General features: G+C 43.2%; 1 protein-coding gene across 1 annotated transcript in view; it reads right to left on the bottom strand.

Moving 5' to 3' along the window:
* The window catches only part of SMG6 (SMG6 nonsense mediated mRNA decay factor), a 303,380-nt gene that overhangs the window by 190,375 nt on the left and 90,724 nt on the right, over positions 1-22,281 (bottom strand). The window contains exon 10 of the mRNA XM_049782046.1: positions 13,250-13,395. Within this exon, the coding sequence (XP_049638003.1) occupies positions 13,250-13,395 (146 nt within the window). The remainder of the gene's footprint in view (positions 1-13,249; positions 13,396-22,281) is intronic.

Here is a 22,281-nt window from a genome sequence, read left to right as displayed (position 1 = left end):
ATGTCTAAAAGAAATAGAAACAAAGACAAGGAGAACTGGTGTTCAGTAGAAAGCTTGTCAAAAGGCAAAGTTGGATGATAAGCTAGTGAAGGGAACCCTGGGACAATCGGAGAGTGAAAATATGTCTGCCACAAAGTCAGGCTGGTAGACAGGAAGGAAATTGGGTGTACTGGTGGAAGGTAATGGACACTGGTGAAGGGGCTGGTGTTGGAACACTGTACATCAAAACTAAATGGCAAATAAATATTTTGGCATGAAACCATACTTTATTTTAATAATTTGTGAAATTGCATAACATCATATCAGTTATATCTTATTGGTGACACAGACCAACCATATTATAATGTGTACAATGTGATAAACTACACAAAATGAGAATCTCACAAAATGACATAATTGGAGACCATCTTTCAGGCTAGCTGACACAGAAGAATAAAAAGTGACCAGATAGGGGCCCGGAGAGATAGCACAGCGGTGTTTGCCTTGCAAGCAGCCAATCCAGGACCAAAGGTGGTTGGTTCAAATCCCGGTGTCCCATATGGTCCCCCGTGCCTGCCAGGAGGTATTTCTGAGCAGATAGCCAGGAGTAACCCCTGAGCACCGCCGGGTGTGGCCCAAAAACCAAAAAAAAAAAAAAAAAAAAAAAAAGGGACCAGATAGGAGCTGGAGTGGTGGCAAAAGGGGTAGGGCATTTGCCTTGCACATGTTGACCTAAGATGGACTTCAGTTTGATTTTTTTAACTTTGTAATTCACAGTGATTGAATCAAAAAAATTTTTAAACACGTCTTAAGAATAAACTTTTAATGTGAGCCCAGAAACAACATATGTCATAGAACAAGACTGGAAGTTGGAGAAGGAGCTATTTTTTGAAAGATTAGTGTACATGCTAATCTTTGAGTAGTGACATGCTACACTAGATACAGGTACCTGATCATAATTCTCACAGGTATAACTTTTTTTTTGTGTGTGTGATTTTTGGGTCACACCCAGCAGTGCTCAGGGGTTATTCCTGGCTCCATGCTCAGAAATTGCTCCTGGCAGGCACGGGGGGTGGGTGGGGGGACGACGACGACACCATATGGGACGTCGGGATTCAAACAGATGACCTTCTGCATGAAAGGCAAATGCCTTACCTCCATGCTATCTCTCCGGCCCCAAGGTATAACTTTTTAAAATAAGCAGAAGTAAAGAGGATAAAGAGAAAAAAAATGACAGCACTTCCTCTATTAACTAAACTCACTATCCCAATCAAATAACTATACTGGGGAAAGTTTTATTTTGTTTTCCTTTCTTTGTGGGCCACATTTCACTGTGCTAACACACAAACATACTGTGTGTTTGTTCTCAGTAGTGCTGAGGAGACTCTGTGGTGTCAGGATTGAACCGGGGGCTCTAGCACACAAATCATGCTAAAGCAAAGTTGTTGTTGTTTTTTAATCTTACAAGATTTTTAAACTCTAAGAAAAAAAAAAAGAGAAAGAAAAAAGAAAAAAAATATTTTTAAACTCATTGATGACTTAGTAAATTAAAAACAAATCCCCTGGGGCAGAAGAGATAGTATAGAGAATGGGATGCTTGCCTTGTATGTACCAGACTCAGATTCAATGCACTGCATCACCTATGGTCCCCTGAGCCCCACTGAGCACCACTGGTGTGCTACCCAACCCCCACCCCCTCAAGTAAACAAAAGATCCAAGTCCAGATGAATCATTAAAACATAAAAACATAAGGGTCCAAGGATATGGTTCAGTAGTAAAATATTTGCCTTGCAAGTATGGGGCTGAGTTTGATCCTGGCACCACTGCCAATATGATTCTCAAAAGCACAACTATGTGATCCTTGGATTGGGATACACAACCAAGAATGAGAGCACTGCAACCAAGTGTGTGACCCCCTAGACTTCACAACAACAAAGATAAGTAACACTGTAAAAATATCCAAGAGTTAACAATAAAGGGGATGGCAGAGATGGTTCAATGATAGAGTGCCTGTCTTATAGAAATGAGACTGAAAGTTCATTCCCTTGGTCCTACATGCCCAGTGTGGCCCAGTGATAGTGATGTGTTAATAATCATGAGTGCCACAACTAAGTGCTAAGTCTCTGGCGACTGCAGTCATATCTGTGCAAACCCACAAATTTGCAACCCCTGAGAGCACAGCTAAAAATGTAACCACTGCAAGACAGTGCTTATACAATTCAATCACCACAAAAAACAAAACAAAACAAAACAAAAAAAAAAACCCTAAAGGCCAGAGAGTTAATTGAAAAGAACTGTGTATATGCCCAGGTTCAATCCCTGCCACCCTTCAGCACCCTTCATTCAGCACCAGACTGATTCCTCAAGCACAGAGCCACAAATATCCCTGAATATCACTCTCTCCCAAGCCCTCTTTCAGTACCCTCATTCCTACCAAAGATTAAAAAGCATCCACAATGAATTATTATTACTGGCCATCTGAGACCAGTGTGTAGTTTACTAGCTGTGCAGCCTTGCTTAAAAATCTTAACATTTCGGGGGCCGAAGTGATAGCACAGCAGTAAGGCGTTTGCCTTGCACATGGCTGATCCAAGATAGACCTCGGTTCTATCTCCGGCGTCCTATTTTGTCCTCCAAGCCAGGAGCGATTTCTTTTTCTTTGGGGGGTTGGGGTTGGGTTTTTGGGTCACACCCAGCAGCGCTCAGAGGTTACTCCTGGCTCTACACACAAAAATCACTCCTGGCAGGCTCGGGGGACCATATGGAATGCTGGGATTCAAACCACTGTCCTTCTGCATGCAAAGCAAACGCCCTACCTCCATGCTATTCCTCCAGCTCCCTCCAGGAGCGATTTCTGAGTGAATAGCCAGGAGTAACCCCTGAGCATCACCAGGTATGGCCCAAAAAAAAAACCAAAAACAAACAAACAAAACTTAACCTTTCAGACAAGAAAGGGTACAATGAGAGTACAATAAAGGTATAAGAGAGGGTACAAGAAAGGGTCCTTGTCTTGCACGTGGCTGATCCAAGACATCCCATAAGGTCTCCCAAGCACCAACATAAGTAATTGCTGAGCAAACTAAGAATAACCCCGTGGGCATCATCAAGATGGGCCCCCCAAATAAATAATTTTGACTTTTCTGATAGATTTATCATCTATAAAATAGGACATGAAGTATCTGTCCCATCTGTCTCAGAAGATAGGAGATAGCAAATGAGAACACATATGCAGCAACTATAAAACTATCACGTTATTTTATTATTATTCTGTGATTCTTGTTGGCCACTACCTCTGTAATCTACAATTTTCCGACCAACAGTTACTTCTTAGGGGTCCAATGTACAATTTACTATTCCATTGCATACCTCAGTAACATACCCACTTTCTCTGCATATTTAATAGTAGATATTTAGTCTGAAGTCTGAGTCTACTCAGGCAAAATAAGGTACATTAGAATCTTATTCTTCAGGGCCAGAGAGATAGCATGGAGGTTTGCCTTTCATGCAGAAGGACCTTGGTTAGAATCCTGGCATCCCATATGGTCCTCTGTGCCTGCCAGGGGCGATTTCTGAGCATGGAGCCAGGAGTAACCCCTGAACGCTGCCGGGGGTGACCCAAAATAACAAAAAACAACAACAGCAACAAAAAAGAATCTTATTCTTGGGCCCGGAGAGATAGCACAGCAGCGTTTGCCTTGCAAGCAGCCGATCCAGGAGATCCAGGACCAAAGGTGGTTGGTTCGAATCCCGGTGTCCCATATGGTCCCCCGTGCCTGCCAGGAGCTATTTCTGAGCACACAGCCAGGAGTAACCCCTGAGCACCGCCGGGTGTGACCCAAAAACCAAAAAAAAAAAAAATCTTATTCTTCAAGATAAGCTTAAAGAGAGCCAGAAATATAAACCAGCAAGCCACAGCACAAGCTTAGTTATCAGGAGGCCATATTTAATTCCCAACATATGTGGATATTGTCTCTGAGCACTACCAGTGAAGCACCAAACACCAAGCAAAAAAACTGTTGGATGGGATGAATAGAAAAAGAAGGGAAGAAGAGAAGCTTAAAGAGAGGTAGGAGGAGGGGGTAGTAAAAGGAATCTTAAGAATACTGTTGCTGGGGCCCGGAGAGATAGCACAGCGGCGTTTGCCTTGCAAGCAGCCCATCCAGGACCAAAGGTGGTTGGTTCGAATCCCGGTGTCCCATATGGTCCCCCGTGCCTGCCAGGAGCTATTTCTGAGCAGACAGCCAGGAGTAACTCCTGAGCACAGCCGGGTGTGACCCAAAAACCAAAAAAAAAAAAAGAATACTGTTGCTGGGGCCGGTGAGGTGGCGCTAGAGGTAAGGTGTCTGCCTTGCAAGCGCTAGCCAAGGAAGGACCACGGTTGGATCCCCGGGCGTCCCATATGGTCCCCCCAAGCCAGGGGCAATTTCTGAACACTTAGCCAGGAGTAACCCCTGAACATCAAATGGTGTGGCCCGAAAATCAAAAAAAAAAAAAAAAAAAAAAAAGAATACTGTTGCTGGGGCCAGAGAGATAGCATGGAGGTAAGGCATTTGCCTTGCCTGCAGAAGGTTGGTGGTTCGAATTCCGGAGTCCCATATGGTCCCCTGAGCCTGCCAGGAGTGATTTCTGAGCATAGAGCCAAGAGTAACCCCTGAGCTCTGCCAGGTGTGACCCAAAAAAACAAAACAAAACAAAAAAATTGTTGGATGGATAAATGGAGGAAGAAGGGAAGAAGAGAAGCTTAAAGAGAGGAGGGGGTAGTAAAAGGAATCTTAAGAATACTGTTGCTGGGCCCCAAGAGATAGCACAGCGGCGTTTGCCTTGCAAGCAGCCGATCCAGGACCAAAGGTAGTTGGATCAAATCCCGGTGTCCCATATGGTCCCCCGTGCCTACCAGGAGCTATTTCTGAGCAGATAGCCAGGAGTAACCCCTGAGCACCGCCGGGTGTGGCCCAAAAACAAACAAACAAAAAAAAAAGAATACTGTTGCTGAGGCCAGAGAGATAGCATGGAGGTAAGGCATTTTGCCTTGCCTGCAGAAGGTCGGAGGTTCGAATCCCGGCATCCCATATAGTCCCCCAAGCCTGCCAGGAGCGATTCCTGAGCATAGAGCCATGAGTAACTCCTGAGTGCTTCCAGGTGTGGTCCAAAAACCAAAAACCAAAAAAGAATACTGTTGCTGGGGCCAGAGAGATAGCATAGACTAGAGGTAGGGCATTTGCCTTTCATGCAGAAGGATGGTGGTTCAAATCCTGGCATCCTATATGGTCCCCCAAGCCTGCCAGGAGAGATTTCTGAGCATAGAGCTAGGAGTAACCCCTGAGCACTGCCGGGTGTGATCCAAAAACAAAACAAAAAGAAGAATACTGTTGCTGGTGGGGCCCAAATGATACTACAGGTAGGGCACTCATCTACATAGGTGACTTGCATATACTGGCCATGGTGTGATCTCTGGCATCCCATATGGTCCCCGAGTTTCACCAGGAATAAAACTTCTGTCCTGTGCACCACTGATTGTGACCCAAAAACCAAAATAAATAAATAAAAATAAAAAGTAATTTGGGGGGGAGGGACCCACATCTGGCAGTGCTCAGGGATTACTCCTGGCTCTGCTCTCAGAAATTGCTCCTGGCGGGACTGGAGAGATAGCATGGAGGTAAGACGCGTGCCTTGCATGCAGAAGGTCGGTGGTTTGAATCCCGGCATTCCATATGGTTCCCCAAGCCTGCCAGGAGCGATTTCTGAGAATAGAGCCAGGAGTAATCCCTGGGTGCTGCCGGGTATGAACAAAAAAAAAAAAAAAATCGCTCCTGGCAAGCTCAGGGGACAATATGGGATGTTGGGAATCAAATCCAGGACCATCCTGGGTCAACTGTGTACAAGGCAAACACCCTACAGCTGTGCTATCTCTCTGGCCCTAAAAAGTAATTTAAAAAGTATTTTAAAAGAATACTGCTGCCGATGTTAATTCTAATACTGTCTCAAAAGAAAAAAGAAAAATATTTGAGAAGTTATAAAAGCAAACATATAGTTTAGTGGTAGAATGCATGCTTTACATAAATGAGGTCCTGGGTTGGATCCTTGGCACTAACCACTAACCAACCAATAAATAATACAAGAAGTTACAAAAAGGCAACAAAGATGGATCGAGCCTGCATTAACTATTAGGCAGCAGTATGATATGCTGAGCCACCATTCACCTCAGAGCAAAAACAATTTCTTTAACAGATGTAAGAGACCTAAATTTATAATAAAATATTAGTAAATTCATTCAGTTATTCAGAAAATAATTGGATATCTCATTTCTTTAGTTTTTCACAACTGCTTCTCTAGTGGACTTTGAAAACAAAAAGGACTCTAATAATTCAGTCATAGGGCCCGGAGAGATAGCACAGCGGTGTTTGCCTTGCAAGCAGCCAATCCAGGACCTAAGGTGGTTGGTTCAAATCCCGGTGTCCCATATGGTCCCCCGTGCCTGCCAGGAGCTATTTCTGAGCAGACAGCCAGGAGTACCGCCCGGTGTGGCCCAAAAACCAAAAAAAAAAAAAAAAAAAAATTCAGTCATAAAGATAGATGGTCCTTTGCCATACTCACATTTTTTCTCTTTTAGAGATTTCTGAAGGGAAAAGACTGTGCCCATATAGTCTGTTGATAGCTGTATGTCCCTCAGAGAAATAAAGGATATAATTGAAGAAAAAGAAAAAAACTTTTTTGGGCCACACTCGGCGTTGCTCAGGGGTTACTCCTGGCTGTCTACTCAGAAATAGCTCCTGTCAGGCACGGGGGACCATATGGGACACCTGGATTCGAACCGACCACCTTTGGTCCTGGATCGGCTACTTGCAAGGCAAACGCTGCTGTGCTATCTCTCCGGGCCCAAAATAAATTATTTTTAGTTGAGAAAAATTTTACTCCTTTAGTGTACCTTCTAAAATCTAGCCTATTCTGATCCTTATGTCTATTTCTCACAGAATTTGTTGGCCTACATGACCCTTTCTTTGTTATTTTCATCTAAACCAAACAATCCTAAAATTAAAAGTTAAATAGTATGGGGGCAGGGGCCAGAGAGATAGCATGGAGGTTAAGGCATTTGCCTTGCATGCAGAAGGATGGTGGTTCGAATCCTGGCATCCCATAATGTCCTCCGAGCCTGCCAGGAGCCATATCTGAGCATAGAGCCAGAAATGTGTGACCTAAAAACCAACCAACCAAACAAACAAACAAATAGTATGGGGCTGGAATGATGGTGCAGCGGTAAGGCCTTTGCCTTGCATGAGTCTGATATAGGACGGACAATGGTTCGATCCCCCAGAGTCCCATATGGTCCCCCAAGCCAGGAGGGATTTCTGAGCACATAGCCAGGAGTAACCCCTGAGTGTCACTGATTGTGTGTGGCCAAAACAAAACAAAACAAAACAAAATAAAAAGTTAAGTAGTATAGATTGCTACAGAAGTAACCCCTGAGTGTCACTGATTGTGTGTGGCCAAAACAAAACAAAACAAAACAAAATAAAAAGTTAAGTAGTATAGATTGCTACAGAAATCTACTAGATCTAGGGCCAAAGTAATAGTATAGTGGATAAGATGTTTGCCTTGCAGATGGCCTATCTGGGTTCAATTCCTGGCACCTATATGGTCTCCCTCGCCCTACCAGGAATGATCCTTGAGCACAAAGCTAGGAGTAAACCCTGTGCACTGCCAAGTGAAACCCCACACACTCCCCCAGAAAAAGATAAAGAAATCTCCTGGATCCTTATGGGGGAAAAAAAAAATCAAATGCTTCTGCTACCAAAGAAATAGGAACAATGAAAGGGACAGTTTATATAGCCAGACTCAAAGTAATACTCTTATGTAATTACTCTATGTAATATTCTGACAAGTAGAGTTAGGCACTTGATACCTTGTTTGGTTAAGATGCTTGAATTACTAGAGTAGAGCAAACTCTTTTATTAAAGGTCTCTGAGATTGGTTGTAAATCAAAGTTCTTAACTGAAGTTAACTTCCATACACAATAATGATGACATCAAATTGAGATTCCCACCTCAAGCATCCCACACATGTGAATTAAGCTCTATCTGTCCCATGTACACAGTTGTGGTTCTCTACCTCTCAAGAGGTGCAAATATAGCACTCTCTACCTTCTGAATTTAAGATTAATATCTAAATATGAGCAAGCACAAAAGAAAATGAAAGGAATGCCAGTCCAATTCTGTCCCATTCTCAGCCCCTCTAAATCCCAGTAAGCAGGAAGCACCAAAAGCAGACACAAGAAGTGTCTCTTGGGTGCCCTCTTGCTGAAACCAGGGATTTTCTGCAAGGCTGAAATACTACTGTGACAATGAATTGGTAAAAGAGGAAAAGAAGGGGAAAAGAGGAAAAAGAGGGGGTTAGAGCAAAAAAAGGGAAGTTATTGCAGTGGTGGCCAATGAATAACATCCAATGATTTATAGGAAGTATAATCCAATAATACTGTAAAATAAAACAGTGTGTGCCTGAGATGGTTTTGATTCCAGGAATTATAAAACTTTTTTTTTAAAGAGGGAGAATGGCGGGGGGAAAAGATGAGGGGGGAAAGGCCAGATTGGAGTAAATTGGGCACAGATGAAGGATGCATTGGAGTTTCAGTGATGCCCTACCACAATGTTGCTTCAATTATTCGTCTTCAAGAAACTAAAGTTTTGTTTCCTTAAATTACAGAATTAAAAAAAAATTTAAATTCTTGAAGTACTTGTGGTTTTAGATCAGCAGTTCACCCTCCAGCAACATGGCAGCCAATCAGATGGCTACTGAAGTGTTAAATGCTGAGACACAGGAGAAGGCCCCATTTCTCCCTTCAGGCTCAAGAATGCCACAGAGAGATTACCAATTGTGACATCACTCTGGGAACCACCTATCTCATCACCACCCATCCTTTGCCAAAGGACAATTTTGGACACTGGCCATTAAGGAACATAATGTTCAGTGAATGCTGCCCAGAACTATGGCCTTCTTCATCCATGCATTGAATAAAATACTGAGTGCTTAATAAATAACAGGCATTATTCTAAGGACTAAACATTCTTCAAATTTATCTGTCCCCAATCACCTTGGTGTAAAGTATTAGAATTCTAGACACTATAGTTCCAAAGAAATAGGGTTTCTGCACATGAGTATACATGAGTGGAGATATAGGTCTCCCACCAACATCACAGAGCTCTGAATTTTAAGATCTCTGCCAATACTTGAAAGTATATTTGGCTAAATTTTCTCCCATTGGAAGCAAAAGGGGAAAATAGTACAAGTCTTCCTCACAACCTCAGCCTCCATAAACTCCAAGGAAAACTGTAACCTAGGAAAAGAAATATGCCTTTTGTCAGTATCTAAGTTTTTCCCCTTCTTTTTTCACCTATGAGGTGTCAAAAAAATTTAAATTTAAAGAGTTTTATCTCTCTCTAGACTACAAAGAAAAAACATTTGAAAAATATTTATATTGAAAAACAAATTGATTTATATCAATCAATCATATTGTTACTATCATTTCATCCCTAGACTTCTGATATTCTGAAAAGAGTATATATGCACAGCTCTGAACATCAAAAAGTGAATTAGAGGAAAGAACACACTTTTTTTTTTTTTGGTTTTTGGGCCACACCTGGCGGTGCTCAGGGGTTACTCCTGGCTGTGTGCTCAGAAATAGCTCCTGGCAGGCACGGGGGACCATATGGGACACCGGGATTCGAACCAACCACCTTTGGTCCTGGATCGGCTGCTTGCAAGGCAAACGCCGTTGTGCTATCTCTCCAGGCCCAAGAACACACTTTTTTAATAAGGATTTCCCTGTTATCTCCAAACAGAACTCCTTCACTTTATATTAATCATATATAACTATATTTAAATACCAGGTGTTCTGCTGTGTTTCCTTCTTCACTTATATATGGAAGGCAAGGCATAGATTGAGAGGATCCCAAGTGTGCTTTGGGGACCACAGATCACCTCTGTTTCAAGGTGGAATGCTCGTTCTCTACAGAGTTCAAAATATGACATACGCAAACACCCACCCAGAAGGACATAATGGAATGAAAAATGATGGACCAGATGTTCTATAATTTGCAGTACTGCCAAATCAATACAGACCCCAAGCACCTGGGAGGGCCAGGAAATATCAAGCCTTGGCTTCTTAGTTTCAGACAGCCAGGGACCCATGTGGCTGAGTGGCAACTCTGACAGTATACAGATTGGCCTAGAGAGAAGTCTTTAGAAGGGCATGAGCTGACAGGAATGGGGGGCTGAACACTCAGAGCTGATTTATCACTTCCTTACTCATAAAAATGTGATTCAAACTGCTGCTGATTAGTGAAGGATTTAAATCTTTACCCTCTCCCCAACCCTCTTCCCTCTCCACCCCCGGCACAGATGCTGCTGCTCAGCCACAACACCCCCTTCTTGCCACTGTCCGTGCAAGCACGGCACAGGGGCCCAGAGAAGATGAGTCATCTGCTGGGAAATGGAAAAGTGCATCTTCCCACCAACCAGCCCTGCTGAGTGCTCTGCTTACCCCTCTCCCAATGGCAGCCCACACAGTGGGGTCTGGAAGGCTGCCTCAGCTGCACACCGGGTACTTGGCAGCACATCCACAGAGCTCTCTGTCCTAGTTGAGTGTTATATCCTGTAGCCCAGGCTGTTTTCCCGATACACCCTTGGAGCTCCTGACCACCTCAGCTTCTACTGCTTTCAACCCCAGTTGCTTTTGGAGGTGAGAGTCAGGACAGGGCCAGGTCATTAGGGTCTCAGAACAGACTCTCAAAGGTTCTTCCTGACTTCCTCATTAAGACCAATCTCCTCCTGGGGGCTGGAGAGATAGCATGGAGGAAGGGTGTTTGCCTTGCATGCAGAAGGATGGTGGTTCGAATCCCGGCATCCCGTATGGTCTCCCGAGCCTGCCAGGAGCAATTTCTGAGCAGAGAGCCAGGAGTAATCCCTGAGTGATGCCAGAAGTGGCCCAAAAACAAACAAAATAACAGCAACAAAAAGACCAATCTCCTAGAAAACGTACCTTATTCTCAAGAGAACCAACTATTTTCCTTTTTCTCTGTTCTCACTATCTCACCCTTCCTTTTACCTGTATTTTGTTAGCCTTGACTTAATGAGGTCTACCCAAAAAAGAACTCACTGAAGCTTTATGAAAAGTCCAATTATGGAGAAAAAGTTGTTGACACAAATGCTTTCCAGGGAAGAGCTGCAGGTCCTTCATAATCACATCTTCATTCACATAGGTCACTAGATGCTAGAACAATACCTAAGCAAAAGTGATGGCTCTGTGATAGAATACACTAAAAACATCGTGAATTGTTGTTAGGGGAGGTAAGAAAATGAACAAGAAGATACCTTCAGAAACCCCATTTCTCGTATCCAGTGGTATCTTTGTGGTAGCAGAACAAGCAAAGTTAATGCTGAAGAACTCCATCTCCCTCACTTTGGATTTCACAGCCTCGCATGATAGCACTTTACAAACTTTATTTCCTCTTTTCTGGAAACCACCACCACTCATCAGAACTCCAGTCTTCCTCAAAGCTGTTTAAGTCTCAAAAACAATAAGCTAACTTCAAAACTGTACCTAAGTCTGTGCATCTCATCTAAATGCTGTAATGGATATAGGTTGGGAAAGACCTCTAAAATTCCAAGGTGACTAAAAACCTGGATAGACAAGCAGAACACCTTGCAGTGGTCCAAGAAAAGTCAGATCCCAAGGAAAAATGTAGCAAACCCACTTATCGGGGGAGAAATTCTCCCACTACCAGCTAACACATAACTTCTAAACATAATTGGGAAGGAAAGTAAAACAAATCAAAGTAAAAGAGTACTTTAAGAAAAGGTACAGAGGAGCCGGAAAGATAGCATGGAGGTAAGGCATTTACCTTTCATGCAGGTCACTGGTTTGAATCCCGGCGTCCCATATGGTCCCCCGTGCCTGCCAGGAGCAATTTCTGAGCACGGAGCCAGGAAAAAGCCCTGAGCACTGCCGGGTGTGACCCAAAAACCACAAAAAAAAAAAAGAAAAGAAAAGAAAAGAAAAGGTACAGGGTGTTGGGGAGATGGCTCACAGGAACAGAGTACATGTGCAAACACACACAAAATAATGTTCCCCCTATGCTACATATTTATATATATTTATATATATATTTCTATAAAGTCAAATCACACCATCCTTAACCTAGCTTGGGTAGAGGTAAAGAAAAGGACCCTAGTAACATATTTTGACTATGTTCCGGTTATTTAAACACTTAAAAATCCTACCAATCAGTGGCTGGAGAGGTAGTGCAGCAGGTAGAGCACTTGCCTTACATGCAGCAAATATATAGTATCCCATATAGTCCCCCATGTCTCACCAGGAGTAACTAACAAGCTCAGTGCCAGGAGTATTGCTGAGTGTGACCCATAAACTTAAAAAAAATCGTACCAATTAATTCATCTCTCCAAGCTCCCAACAGCCCCACATTGTAAAATTATAAAGAAAAATCCTGAGTGTTCATAAAAACATTTCAGAATACACATCAGTCTATTAGCCAAATTCTGGGCCTGGTGATTTTTTTTTCTTTGTGCTTCCAGATTTGAGTCACCAACGCTCATCAATTCTCTGTTTTTTAGTCCCTGGCAGACTCCCACAAGGGATATCCCATAGGGAACTAGACTTTTCCATATTGAACAAACAGGGTACATGAGTCCAGAAACAGCTATTCCCAATCCCTGCCAAGCATATGGTCTCTGCAATGAAACATTTCAGCAATGCCTCTCCCCAGGGAGAGGCTCTAGGTTTGCAGCCTCCAAGAGGCCTTGCTGCTGCCTTTAGCATGGACAGATGTGCAACAGCATCTCTGAATTCGCAAATTAGGCTCAATACCCATGATTCTCTTTTCATCCCACCCAAGCACTAGAGAGTCATACAGATTTCAGACAATACATTAAAGATCAAGGAGAAAATAATTGGAAAGGCTGTGTGTGTAATGATATGGGAGCAAAGAATCTAGATCAATCTTTTAACTGTCTAGATCAGGGGTCTCAAACTCAATTTACCTGGGGGTCACAGGAGGCAAAGTCAAGGCAAAGTCCTTGAGTGCAAAGTCAGTAGTAAGCCTTGAACATTGGGGGGTATGACCCAAACAACTAAAACAAAACAAAACAAAAAAAGATTCCTCTAGGGCAGGGCCACAAAATGTTGTACAGAGGGCCACAAACAGGCCGCGAGTTTGAGACCCCAGGTCTAGATTAAAAAAAAGAACTCGTCATTCCTTACCTTTCAGCTGGGAGTTATGTACAGCAAACATGTTGATAGTCATAAGCTGCAGCATGCGAGTACTTCCAATAGGAGAGGGACTATGTTGCAGCAATACCTGGAACTCCTTGAGAACCTTCTCAGCGACTGCAGGGAATGTCTCCATCCTATAAGCATAGCACCCCATCAGTGAGGCATATTTTCAAGAGTATTTGGCATACACATCCACTCACTCTCAATCTCCACATCTTTTCTCTTGGAAAGCAGAAAATTAGCACCTAGGCTATTCCTTTACTATTTTCACAGAACTTTCTGGGATCAAATTTAAGATTGTGAACAAATTTAAGAGAAAAAAGTGTTCAAGGTCAGAGATGGAAACAACTCAATATTTTGATAAATTACTATGAGTTATTATGCTTTGGTATGCTATTTCCTAACCCTTGGCAATAACTGGATTCAAGCTGAAAGCAGTTTCTCTCTGAAACAATTAGTTTTTCTAAAGAACAAACAAAGTTTCCTTAAAGATCTATGATACATATCCCTAAATTCTCTGATATAAAAACTGCATAATATAAAATAAGACTCAGGAATCTAAATATTCTAAAGATGATGGTGCAGCAACTTTGTATATCATAAACATAAGCATTAAAACTATTGTAAACCAGGGCCGGAGAGATAGCATGGAAGTAGGCCTTGCCTACAGAAGGTCAGGGGTTTGAATCCAGCATCCCATATGGTCCCCCGTGCCTGCCAGGAGCGATTCCTGAATAGAGGCAGGAGTAACTCCTGAACGCTGCCGGGTGTGACCCAAAAAAAAAAAAAATAATAAAACAAAACAAAACAAAAACTATTGTAAACCATGTTACCTCAGTTAAGAAAAAAACTTTTTAGAATATAAGGATTCTTAAAGATTTACCAAACTTTTGGGGGGCTATCTTGTTAGGCACTATTATCCTAATTGATCCACCAAGGAATCGCAAATTTCCCCTTGAAGATTCCCTAAACCTAGGGCTCATTATCTGCTTCTTCAATCTTTTCTTTGCTATTCTTCTCCTCCCTCTCACAGGACTCTACTCATCAGAGCCTGTGTATTTTCAGGCCAGTGGAAATATAATGCCCTGGCCAACTGCCACTCCCAATACAGGAAGAGCCTGTAAAGTAGGGAGGTAGAAATCTAGCAAGTGACCTAGGACTCCTAAAGAGAGGTCATTCAAACCAGTGCTTGCCAATTGTGGCCACTAGATCCCAAACAGCAGTGCATGGCCTGCAGTTTCTTTGGCAACAAGAACAAACCACAGCTGAAATCCTCAGAAACAAAAAGCAAACTTGAACTTGGTGCAAGAGAGAAAAACCAGGCACATGTGCCTTGTGGCCATGCTAAACAACTCATGGTCCGCAAAGTATCTTTTATCCATCTTCAAACCAACCCACACCCTGCAACAAATAAACTGAGATGTGGAGTGAGGTACAGCTTTAGACTGAATTAATAAATAGCTTCTGGAAAGCCACAGAAAAGAGAACAGTTCCGAAGATACAAAACAGTTTCAAGTCCTAGAGCAAGGTACTTCCAGTTACACCCAAACATTGGCTCTTTCCCCTACTAAATAGTACCCTCCCTAAATAAAAAATATGGAAGGGAGAAGAGAGAAGGGGGGAGAAGGGAGAAGAAGGGAGGAAGAAGGGGAAGGGGAAGAGGAAGGAGGGAAGAGGAGGAAGAGACGAACGAGAACAAGAAAAAGAAAATTACAGTTTTGTGACATCTTAGTGATCTGCATTCCTTACTCTTAGATGGCAACTCCTATTATTGACCTTCTGGTACCCAGAAGTCACACCACAATATGGGTCAGTTACAGTTTATATTCCCGTTCCCTTCTCTGCTAGCTGTCTTCATTTTCACTGGCACAAAACATGTCATGCATTTCCTCCTGCCCACCCCTCCCCCCAGAGTTCTACTACATGTAACTCTCCCAGCCTTACAATAAATATGAAACAACAAACCTTCCAACCCGCTCCCCACACCCCCAAAAGCTTCAGAATCTTTAAACTCTTCGCAGATTTGGAATGGCAGAGAGTGATATGTCTTAAGGCTGGATTGAATCCATTTTCCCCCAAGGACTATAACAAAGGTTTCATTTTAAATCCTGACACTGTGCAGCACTCTTTCTGGTTGGAGGTGAGGAGGGGGGCTAGCACTTCTCATTACGAGAATAGCAGAGTTCACTTTGCTTGAAAAGCAGCCACGCTGGGCAAGTTTCAGAGACATGTGTCTCCGTGTTGAAAGGCAGCAGAGAGCCAGCACAGAACAACATGACAGACTGTCACGTGGGACAGTCTTACTTCGAGGCTGTGTCTGAGGAAGCCTCTTCCTGGGGATGGGAACTGAAACGGATCCATTAATATGTCCTAGATCAGACTGAGGTCTCAAATGAACACAAGTCCAAACATCCACTTTTTTTTAAAGTTGTAAGAAAAAAAATTCCCTTCATCTTTCAACTAGTCCAATGTGATTAAAATGAGGGGAAAAAATCAAATGCTCATTAATTTGTTAGAGAAATTTGAATTTTGAGATACGAGAGAAGTTGAAACTACCCAACTGAGATAACAATAGAAATGTGACACAAATAAAAACTCTTCCTCAGAGCTCAATAACAAGGTTTCTGGTTGACAATTTTATAACGAAACCTAATCTAATTCTAGCCTCAAAATACATTTAGCTACAGGAAAGGTGCTCGTCTTGCACAAAGCCAACATGGGTTCAATCTCCAGCACCACATATGATCTCCTGAGACCCACCAGAAATGATGCCTGAGTACAAAGCCAGGAATAACCCTTGAATAATGACAGTGAATCCTCTCCCCTAAACATTATGTGTAGCTTTTTTTTTTTTTGGTTTTTGGTTTTTGGGTCACATCCGGCAGTGCTCAGGGGTTACTCCTGGCTGTCTGCTCAGAAATAGCTCCTGGCAGGTACGGGGAACCATATGGGACACCGGGATTCGAGCCAACCACCTTAGGTTCTGGATCGGCTGCTTGCAAGGCAAACACCGCTGTGCTACTTCTCAGGGCCCATGTAGCTTTTATATTTCTCTTTGAGAAAAATCTTTGCTCCACTCCATATTACAGAATGAACATCAAAATAATTTTGAGAGGGGGACAGAGAGATAGCACAGCGGTAGGGCATTTGCCTTGCATGTGGCCAACCTGGAGGGACCTGGTTTGATTCCTGGCATTCCAAAGGGTCCCCCGGCCTGCCAGGGGCGATTTCTGAGTGCAGAGCCAGGAGGACCCCTGAGCTTCACTGGGTGTGGCCCAGAAACCAATCAATCAATAAAGTTTAAAAAAAATTTTTTTGAGAGAGTGAAGGAAAGATAGTACAGCGGGTAAGGCACTTGCCTTGCAAACAGCTGACCAAGTTTCAATCTCTGCTATTCCATAGGGTCCCCTGAGCACTGCCAACTAGCTCTAAGCATCACAGGGTGTGTGGCACAACACCTCCCCATTTGAGATAATGACAGATTTGTTATCTCAAATTTATATTCAGAGAAAAACAACTATGTTTTTATGTTTACATTTAAGTATGTAAATGCAGTAAAAAAATAAAAAGAGGAGGGGAGGACATCAGCAAGGTTAAGGAACCACTCACTCCCAGGGTGTCTAAGTGACCCGGCAGTGTTGTGGATCAAAACTGAGACTCGGGGCCGGGCGGTGGCGCTCGAGGTAAGGTGCCTGCCTTACCTGCGCTAGCCTAGGAGACGGACCGCGGTTCGATCCCCCGGCATCCCATATGGTCCCCCAAGCCAGGAGCGACTTCTGAGCGCATAGCCAGGAGTAACCCCTGAGCGTTACCGGGTGTGGCCCAAAAACCAAAAAAAAAAAAAAAAAACTGAGACTCACCCATGAAAAGTGAGTGTTCTACCACTGGTCAAATCCCTGGCCCATATATCCTGATACTTTGTGTTGCCTCTTTGGGAAACAAAGAGGAGAGAGCTGAAAGATTCTTTAGCTTTAGCTGAGGGATAATTCAGCACTAAAAGTACTTACCTTATTATAAGCCTAAAGCCATGGGCTCAATTCCCAGTGCCTCCATTAAGTACCAAGTTTGATTCCAGCAACTTTGCCAAAAGACCTTCAGTGTGGCAACATGCCGCCAGCCATACATAGCCAAGTGTATGTGCCATCACAACTAAATGAGTATAATGTCTGGCAAAAATGTTGGCCAGGTGGGCTGGAGAGATAGCATGGAGGTAAGGCATTTGCCTTGCATACAAAAGGACGGTGGTTCAAATCCCGGCATCCCACATGGTCTCCTGAGCCTGCCAGGGGTGATTTCTGAGCGTAAAGCCAGGAATAACCCCTGAGCGTTGCCGGGTGTGACCCAAAAACAAAAACAAAAAAAAATTTTGGCCAGGTGTGTGAGGATCACACAAGAGCAAACCTCCTTCATCACAATAGCAGCAACAAAGAAAAGGGTGGGTTTGTTGTTGTTGTTGTTGTTGTTGTTGTTGTTGTTGTTGTTGTTAAAAAGAAAAAATGGTAAGGGCCAGAAAGAGTGTACACTGATTAAGTCACTTGTCTTGTACATGGGTGACCTTGGTTGGTTTGATCCTCTGAGCTCAGGAATAATCCCTGAGTATAGAGCCAGGAGATTGCCAAGATAGGGAGGGAGAAGGAAAGGGGAGTATTTAGAATTACTTAATATTTGGGGATTTCTTTTTTGTTTATTTGGTATTTGTGCTTTATGTGGTATTTGTGGTTCTTGGAGGACTATATAGCCTCAGGCAAGGTAAGAGCCTTAGCCTCTATGAGGATTTTTTTTTTTTTTTAATTCTGGACCACACCCAAGCAATGCATAAAGCTTACTCCTGTCTTTGAGCTAACAGGTAAGTCCTACTGGGGCCCACAGACCATATGTGGTGCTTCAGATCTAACCTTGGTCAACTATGCCCAAGGCAAGTACCCTACCTGCTAATTATCCAGTCCTGTAACATTATTTTTAAAAGGAAAGCTATATATATTTATGTAATACTTGTAAAAATTAGTCAAAAAGCAGTAGCACATTAGCAGATAAGGAAAAAAGTAGGGAAAACAGAGAAAGCATAAAAATATGGTTATCTTTTTTTTTTTCTTTCGGCTTTTGGGCCACACCCGGCAGTGCTCAGGGGTTACTCCTGGCTGTCTGCTCAGAAATAGCCCCTGGCAGGCACGGGGGACCATATGGGACACCAGGATTCGACCCAACCACCTTAGGTCCTGGACCAGCTGCTTGTAAGGCAAACACCACTGTCCTATCTCTCCGGGCCCAAAAATATGGTTATCTTAAGGTTAGAAATGCAGCTCAGCAGTACAGCATTTGTCATATTATGGATTCCATTGCTTAAAAGAGGAGAGGAAGGGAAACAAGAGAAGGGAAGAGGAGGAAAGAGGAAGAAGAAGAAGAAAAAGGAGGGTAGAAGAAGGAACAGGGGGAGTGAGATTAGGGGGAAGGTGTTTAGGATTAAGGAGAGAAAGGAAGGGAAGAGAGGCAAGGGGAGAGGTGGGAAAGAGAAGGAAAGGAGGGGAGAAAGAAGAGGAAAGGAAAGAAGAGAAAGGAGGGAACAAGAGAGGGAGGAGTGGAGGGAGAGAAGAGGGGAGAGAATAATCTCTAACAGCAAAAATATCAGAAACAACTTAAAATACCTGACAATAACATATATCCATACAACTAAATTTTCTTTTTTATTTTGGGTTTTGGGTCCACACTCAGCAGTGATCAAGATACCATATGAAGTGCTGAGAATCAAAATAAGGTCAGACTCTGTATAAGGCAAGTACCCTACTCACTGTACTACCTATCTAGTCCCTAAATTTTTTTTTTTTTTTTTTGGTTTTTGGTTTTTGGTTCACACCTGGCAGCGCTCAGGGTTACTCCTGGTTCAGAAAGTGCTCAGAAATTGCTCCTAGCAGGCTTAGGGGACCATATGGGATCCTGGGATCGACCCACCATCTGTCCTGGATCTGCTGCGTGCAAGGCAAACAGCCTACTGTTGTGCGATCTCTCTGGCCTCTGAATTTTATTTTTAATCTAAGTTTGGGAAGTTCAACATGTATTAAAACAGCTTAATGTGACCCTTTTTACATATATTTATAAAAATAAATTTGTTGGGCCCGGAGAGATAGCACAGCGGTGTTTGCCTTGCAAGCAGCCGATCCAGGACCAAAGGTGGTTAGTTCGAATCCCGGTGTCCCATATGGTCCCCCGTGCCTGCCAGGAGCTATTTCTGAGAAGACAGCCAGGAGTAACCCCTGAGCACCGCGGGGTGTGGCCCAAAACCCAAAAATAAATAAATAAATAAATAAATAAATAAATAAATAAATAAATAAATGTGTTGGGGCCAGAGTGTTGGTGGCACAAGTGTTAAGGTATTTGCTTTGCACATGAACCTAGGATGGACCACAGTTCGATCCCCCAGCGTCCCATATGGTCCCCCAAGCCAGGAGTAACCCCTGAGCATCACTGGTATGGCCCCAAAACAAACAAATAAATTTGTATGATGTACAGAAAAAGACAGATATATATTACCATGTACTAATAGTGGATAACTTTCTCTAAATAGTAAGAATACGAGTAATATTTTATTTCTTCACGTAACTGAGTTTGTCAATACTTTACAAAGAGTGCTACGTATTGTAAAAACTCTCCCCACAATTGGTATCTGACTCTTTTTTTGAGGGGGGGGTCAAACCCGGCAGCGCTCAGGGGTTACTGAGCTCTACACTCAGCAATCACTCAGCAATCACTCCCGGCAGGCACAGGGGACCTTATGGAATGCCGGGATTCGAACCACCGTCCTGCATGCAAGGCAAACGCACTACCTCCATGCTATCTCTCTGGTCCCCGATATATGACTTTTGTATTTTTAAAATATTTCAATTTTCATGGTCTGGAGTGAGAGCTCCTTGGGCTAAGTGTAAGTACAGCTCTGGTTTGATCACCCAAGCCGACAAGCTCCTCTAAGCACTTCTGGGTAAAAGTCAAAATTTTTGTTTTTAAAAATTAACCAAGTCAAAAAGAAAAAAAAAATTAACCAAGTGAAGATAAAAAATTGACCAAGTGGGTTGTTCAGAGAGAATACAGTAGGAAAGGCACTTGCCTTGTATGTTGCCAATCTGGATTCAATTCCCTGCATCACACATGGTCCCTGGAGCAATCCTGAACACAGAGCCAGGAATCAGCCCTGAGTACCATTACGTGTACCCCACCCAAAAAAAAAAAAAAAAAGCCAAGAGCTATGGAGATGACTCAAAGGTCTGCAGCATAGTATGTAGAGGGTTCTGGGTTCAATTACTGGCACTACATGGCCTCTAGACCATCATTGACTATGACTTGGAGGTCCCCAACACTACCAGGGCATCCCCCCATCTCCCTATACACACACACAAAAACAGAAAATAATGAAATTCAAGATAAAATTTTCTAATTAAAAGATATTGAAGAGAGGTGGCACAAGCGGTAGGGCATTTGTGGTGCATGCACTAACCAAGGACGGAGCTTGGTTTGATCCCCTGGCATCCCATATGGTCCTCCAACCCAGGAGCAATTTCTGAGTTCATAACCAGAAGCAACCCCTGAGCATCATTGTGTGTGGCCCCCAAAACAAAACAAAACAAAACAAAATATAAATGGGGTCAGAGCAGTGGCGCAAGCCATAAGGGCGTCTGCCTTGCATGCACTAGCCTAGGATGAACTGAAGTTCGATCCCCCCGTGTCCCATATGGTCCACCAAGCCAGGGGCAATTTCTAAGCGCATAGTCAGGAGTAACCCCTGAGCATCAACGGGGTGATGCTCAAAAAAAAAAATATATATATATATGTATATATATATATTGAGGAGCCGGAGAGATAGCATAGTGGGTAGGGTATATGTCTTACATGCAGGCAACCAATCCTCAATCATCAATGCTGAGGTTCAATCCTCAGCATCCCATATGGTCCCCTAAACATGCCAGAAATGACCCAAGTGCGAACCAGAAGTCCTGAGAACCAATGGATGTGACCCACCCCCCCCAAAAAAAACCTTTTTTTTTAAATCCAACAGTCACAAGGAAGTAAGGCAACAAGGTCCTTTTTGGGTTGCAGAATCACCATTTTCACACTCAAGTCAGTGCCCCCAAGAGAAAGAGAAGTTCAGGAAAAGAAGAGAGGTCTTCCATTCACTCTAGCTTCATTCCATAGCTATGCATTTCTCCCAATCACTCAACCACACAACACACAACTCCAGACTACAAAGGTAACAATGGGAAAACACAGAAGCCCACATGGTTAGTGAGCGAAAATGGTAGTTCTGAAGACCCAGCCAGCTATATAATCTACCTGATAAGATCTTTAGAGAGGAAATATTGAGGATGTTCAAGGAATTCAAAGAAACCATGCAATAGACAGCCAATAAGACTCAAGAGAATATGACAGCAGAAATAAAAACAACTTCAAATAAAGGGGCCAGAACAATAGTGCAGCCATAGGGCATTTGTCTTGCAGGCTGCCAACTCAGGACAGACCTGGGTTCGATCCCTGGTGTCCCATACGGTCCCCCAAGCCAGGAGCAACTTCTGAGCGCAAAGCCAGGAGTAACCCCTAAGCATCACTGGGTGTGGCACAAAAACAAAAACAAAACCTTCAAATAGAAATGACAGAACTGAAAACCTTTGTAGGCGAAATTAAAAACTCACTGGAAAGCCTCACCAACAGAATAACAGTTGCTGAGGATACAATCAATTAGCTTGAAGACGAGCGGCATAACACCTTCAGACAACCCCATAAGGTGAAAAAGAATCTTAAATAAAGAGCTGACAGGAGAACTTTGCGGTGAATTTAAGAGGAACGATGTAAGAATCAATAGTGTGGGCCCGGAGAGATAGCACAGCAGCGTTTGCCTTGCAAGCAGCCGATCCAGGAGATCCAGGACCAAAGGTGGTTGGTTCGAATCCCGGTGTCCCATATGGTCCCCCGTGCCTGCCAGGAGCTATTTCTGAGCAGACAGCCAGGAGTAACCCCTGAGCACCGCCGGGTGTGACCCA

The sequence above is a fragment of the Suncus etruscus genome, chromosome 1 (assembly GCF_024139225.1).
Source record: "Suncus etruscus isolate mSunEtr1 chromosome 1, mSunEtr1.pri.cur, whole genome shotgun sequence".
Classification (NCBI taxonomy): domain Eukaryota; kingdom Metazoa; phylum Chordata; class Mammalia; order Eulipotyphla; family Soricidae; genus Suncus; species Suncus etruscus.
The sequence above is the reverse complement of the archived record's forward strand: the minus strand, read 5'-3'. Positions and strand labels throughout refer to the sequence as shown.